At 33.0% G+C, this 5,223-nt stretch overlaps 1 protein-coding gene across 1 annotated transcript; it reads right to left on the reverse strand.

Annotated features, from left to right (window-relative positions):
- Positions 1 to 2,142: 2,142 nt before the first annotated feature.
- Positions 2,143 to 3,212, reverse strand: LOC105317828 (homeobox protein zampogna). The gene is made up of 2 exons (XM_011414579.4): positions 2,930 to 3,212; positions 2,143 to 2,555 (listed from the first exon to the last, which is right to left on the reverse strand). The coding sequence occupies exons 1-2, from the start codon at positions 3,210 to 3,212 to the stop codon at positions 2,143 to 2,145; spliced, it is 696 nt and encodes a 231-aa protein (XP_011412881.3).
- Between the last annotated feature and the right edge of the window lie 2,011 nt (positions 3,213 to 5,223).

The following is a 5,223-nucleotide window of genomic DNA, read 5'->3' on the forward strand; positions in this document are numbered from 1 at the left end:
CTGGTAAAAGGATATTAGCGACAAGGGAAGTTTCTAGGAAACGAAAATTTTAGAAATATTCATGCGAGCTCGAACCTGTTTCATCATACTTTACAATAATGACCCTCCTTTACGGATGCAAGTATTTTTACGACATGCCATCAATCAAGCTGTGCCTTTTCGAAGAGCCACTTTGTGGCCAATATGTTTAACATCAATAATTAATAGGTGATAACTGCTGGGAACTGGAAGGCATGACTGTGACGTTACGGAGAAAATAGAGCTCTTGTTGTCGCTGACAAAATGACTTTGGATACCCTTATCTGAAGGAGTTTTATATCAGACTTCATATTGCTCTTTGTTTAACAAACTTCATTGAGATAAGCAAATATGTTAGCATGTTGCAGCATTCTCATGATTCTTTCATGGCTGGGTACCTTCAAGATAAAAGTACTACTCGCTCATTTTTTGGTTTCTACTTGTTCAACTGGTAAGGGGAATAGATAGACTGAATTTTAGTATATATCGCTTGTATTATTCAACATCTTGTATGGTATAACAATAATCCATACGTGTATTGTATTTCTATTAAAAAATTAAATCGGTGATTTTATTTTAATTTGTAAAATTAAATTAAGTTGAATAAACAAAAGAGTGGTTCTAAAACATTTTTTTTTAAATATTAGATTTCAGACTAAAAAGAAAACAGCACAAACATATTCTCAACTGATAATGTACAAGATTTGATAGTAGAAAATTAAGATTTAAAAAATCCAAAATTTTAGAATTTAACAAAATGAAAATGAGTTGACCACATTTTTAAGAAAAAGATTTGGTACTCCACGAGACAGACAATCAAATATTTTTTTTTAGCAAAACCCGATTCTGTACAAAGCAGTTTTTTTCTCTGTTGTAAGGGATTAATTATAATAAATTCCTTTTTCATCTTCGCAATAAAAGGACCGTGGGTTGAAATCAACACAGACTTATTTACCATATACTAGGGCTTTAATACATTTTTTCTATTTAATAAATATGCATGGTTGATGAGTTGATTATTCTCTTTTTTAAAGTTATAATAATTTTGAATTTCCAAAAATTACAACACATATATTATTCATTTCCATAACAAAAATATTTATTTCATTACGGTTTTGTACCGTTTGTTATTTTAATCTATGGCTTAAAAAATGAATAGTATTATTTCAAAAAAAATCTGTAACTACATGTGTAGTTAAATTTGGTTTGCTATACATCCCTTGTTCATCAAAAAAACCCTACATTTGATTCTTCATAGGAAAAGAGAAAAAAAAAGACCCCAGACAAGCTTAAAAACATCTGGCGAGGAAATGAAATATTGCTATTATAAAGACAAGGTGAGGAAAACATAAGTATGCATCTTGCAGGTTTTCGATTTTCTTTATTACAGACAAGGACATAAATCTATCAATTCTCATAATTTGCAATCTGTATACGTAATTTTTCATACCATACGCATTTTCTGCAAACTAAAGGCTTAATGAATGAATAAAATAACGCAATAAAAAAGAAATACTATTTGTCTTTCTCATTTATAATTATATTTATTGATAGGAACACACCTTAACAGGCACATATCACGTGTCCCCGAGATGGATATATAGGCATGGCAAGTATTGAATGAATAAAATCGCCATGGACTCTTGATTAAATCCATATCGGCTTTTTTTTTCTTCTGATTTCTTCTGATTTCTTAACAGGTTTGCAAATCCTGTGTAATTTTTTCTTATGCATTCTCCAAATGTTCTCGTAAATTAATTCAGGGTCTTAATTTTTATCGAGAATCATAAAGGTAACAAAGTATAACAATGTACGGACATTTCGTGTGGCTCTAATTTAATTTCCGAGACTTCACTTAACTTATTACGGAATTAAGAAGTCTTTTCTGAGCCTCAATGAAATACGTGTTTCATTTCCGGAACCGCATTCAAAGACCCAGACAGTACTTTATTGTGAGAAATGAGAAGCTACCAACGTTGAACAAAAATTCCAATACACATTGAATTTTTTTGAAAGCTAATTGCCAAGAATGCAAATGTCACTTCTCACAGTTCGGACATCCGTACGTGAATATAGTCTACATTCACAGAATAAGCATCCAACAAAAAGTTAACTTGAGTAAAATTATTGCACAAAGTAAAAATAACGATAATCTAGCGGACCTCCTAGCGGAAGTGACGGAAACATCAAAGATCTCTGCTGAGCATCCGGAGAAGCATGGACCCGTTTTCCGTCCTTTATTAGTAAAGTCACATCCGCCTTTTTGGCAGCGTTTAAACACGACTGTTCTTGAATTTGTCTCCGCTTTGTTTTGTAACGTCTGTTTTGGAACCAGATTTTTATCTGTGTTTCTGTCAGTTTCAGGGCGTTGGCCAGATCGGCCCTTTCTGGTCCGGACAAATAGCGCTGGTGCCGGAAGCGGCGCTCCAACTCGAAAACTTGCGCATGTGAGAAAGCAGCTCTTGACCGTTTCTTCCGGGGCTTGCATGGTATAACTTGTTTCACGAGTGAACTGTCTTGTTCTTTTTCATCACAATCTGATGAAAAAAAATTAGATAACTTTCTCAAAATAGTATTAAGGTTAATTTGATTTGATCATTTAGATAGCAATAGGAAACATAATAAAGTTCCTTATTTCATTTAAATATAAAATATGTTGGAATTAAGAGGGCTGGGTGCATAAGAATATAGAAAAATATCAAATTGTAAAGCTAAAATGTTTTGAGTTTTCTTTACTAAATCATAGTTATGGCTTTATAAAAATAAGCTCTAAAATTTTTATGTAGATCTGTTAGCTAATTAGCCTAGTTAAAAGGTCAACAAAATAAACATACATTTGGATTTTTAAATTTTTTTATATAATTAAATTACAATACAACTGTTTTTAATCCCATTAATTTTTTACACTTACTCATCAGTTGTTCATTATGACCAGATTCTGTTTCTCTGGGTACCCGGTCAGTATCTGTGTCTGACAATGTGAGTGACCCCGGGGTACAGAACACTTCCGATTCAGAGTCTGACCCCTCCACGTCCACGTCATCAGTCTCAGGACACCCCGGTCCAGTCCCTGGTCTCACCTCGTCACCCGGATAAGTTTCCTCACTTTTAATTTTCCCGTTTTCGCTCTTTTTAAATACTCGTCCGTTTAGAATATTCTCAATCGTAAAAGGTGTATTATGGTGTCCTTGCATCTTTGGAATTTTATATTTTCCCGAAAATTGTCTGACCTTGGTGTTAGTTTCACAAAAGTCTGCTGAAATCATAACATAATGTCCCACAATATTTTAAGAGCACATTGTGTATTGGATATTTATTTTCTGCATGTGACATTCACCACGCCCCCTCTAGTTTATCTCGGACCGGATTGGTTCCATGCTTCACTAAAAGGCTTTTATACAATGTGAGAGATAAGATGGAAAATAATCAAAAATCCAGAAGAGTGAAAAAGTTTCAAAAACGTCATGATACGGAACATTTTTTTTTCTCTTTCCAGACTTAGCGGGATCGAAACTGCTCTGCATTTCCCTTCTGGTCAAAAACTCAAATAAATATAAACCATTTGAAGACCGCGGGATGAAAGTTAATCTGCAGACAGGCTGGTATTTAATAAAGTGAGCGTATAATTTACAAGTAGAAACGGTAATGGATTAGTAAGTGTTGATTAAAGTCCTAATCCTTTCGGGGTTAATTTGTTTACAGTGTAAAGAGTTTGTACCACAACAGACACAGCGTGTGATATAAACAGTTTATCTTGGAAACAATTTACAGAATTTCCTTGTATATATTTCTAACTTGCAATAATGAATGGATCTCGACAAACAGTCAATCCCTCTCGTCTAAGTGTTGTTTGCAAATTAGCACAGCCGTCCGTTTTCCGGTTTTAAAAAAGCAAGACTCGAAGTAAACTCTTGATGGTTATCAAATATCGGAGGGGTGAAGATACTAAGGGTTTGTTGTATGTACATGTGTCACTTTGATAAAAGTCTAAACGAGTCAATTCCAAATGGCGAGTGCCGTGTCTCAATGTCAAAAGATTATCATCTCCTGAAGTGGGGGGTCAATCGGCGGTGCCAACCTTTTAGCGACGAATCCCGAACTCTACGGCACGAAGGATCAGAGAGGAGTATCTGGGATCAGATAACGGGCCCTACTGCTTGTGTAATAGGCACTTTGTCGATTTTATTTTCAGAATTCATTTTTATCAATGACACTCTAAATGCGACCATTACAGTTGTGTCGAGACCTGGACGATCTTGGAGTCTATTTCTGTATCACGATTGACAGCATTCATATTCACACAACATTAAGTATTATACATAACATGCAATATCAAATGTAAGGCAAACATTTTTAAAGTAAAATACACGCAATATTAAGTAAAAATGGTGAACGCCAAAATATTAAGTATACATGTAATACACACAATGTTTGATAAAATATATACAATATTAAGTATAAGACATACAATATCAAGTATAATACACACATTTGTAAGTATAGTACACACAATATTAAGAACAATGCACACAATTTTATATAATAATAATAATACATAAACGTACATTGCTTTGATTTATTCATCAATTACAAAATATGATTATTTACAATATTAATACATTGTGATTTCAATCAGGACCAATCCTGGTTTGAGATTTGTAATAATCATTAATTAATAAACATGTGGCATCCAAGTAGGATATTAATTATTTTTAGAAAATTTGTAAATCAAGCTTAATGTTTTGTTCATATGGTAGAAGCAGGATAATAAAATCCAATATATGGTTGAGATTATATAACACTACCAACGACAATGCTTTGTTTTTGTTAAAACACAGTCATACATATAAACGAAAGAAAATCAGAAATTCATTGACCTTTGTTTACAATACAAATTTTATCTATAGAGCATGAATAAAAATAATTTTAAAAAAAATAAAAGTAAAATAAATATAGTTAGAGCTCTCGACGTAAAACAAAGGGACGATTGATTTATATATATAGCATTGCATGTATGTTATCTATAAAAGGACTGTACATTAGGGTACAGAAATTGATAATATCTGTAAAGTTTTGTCGTAATTTGGTAGTTTCCCCATAAAAAAAAGTAACCCCACCTTCGCAAATCCGAAGGTTGTGCATTATTACAGTTCAAAGCGTAATTTTGAGTGAAAGTTATATTGAGCTTTTGGAACTGTGGCTGTA

Source organism: Magallana gigas, chromosome 8 (genome assembly GCF_963853765.1).
Source record: "Magallana gigas chromosome 8, xbMagGiga1.1, whole genome shotgun sequence".
Taxonomy (NCBI): Eukaryota; Metazoa; Mollusca; class Bivalvia; order Ostreida; family Ostreidae; genus Magallana; species Magallana gigas.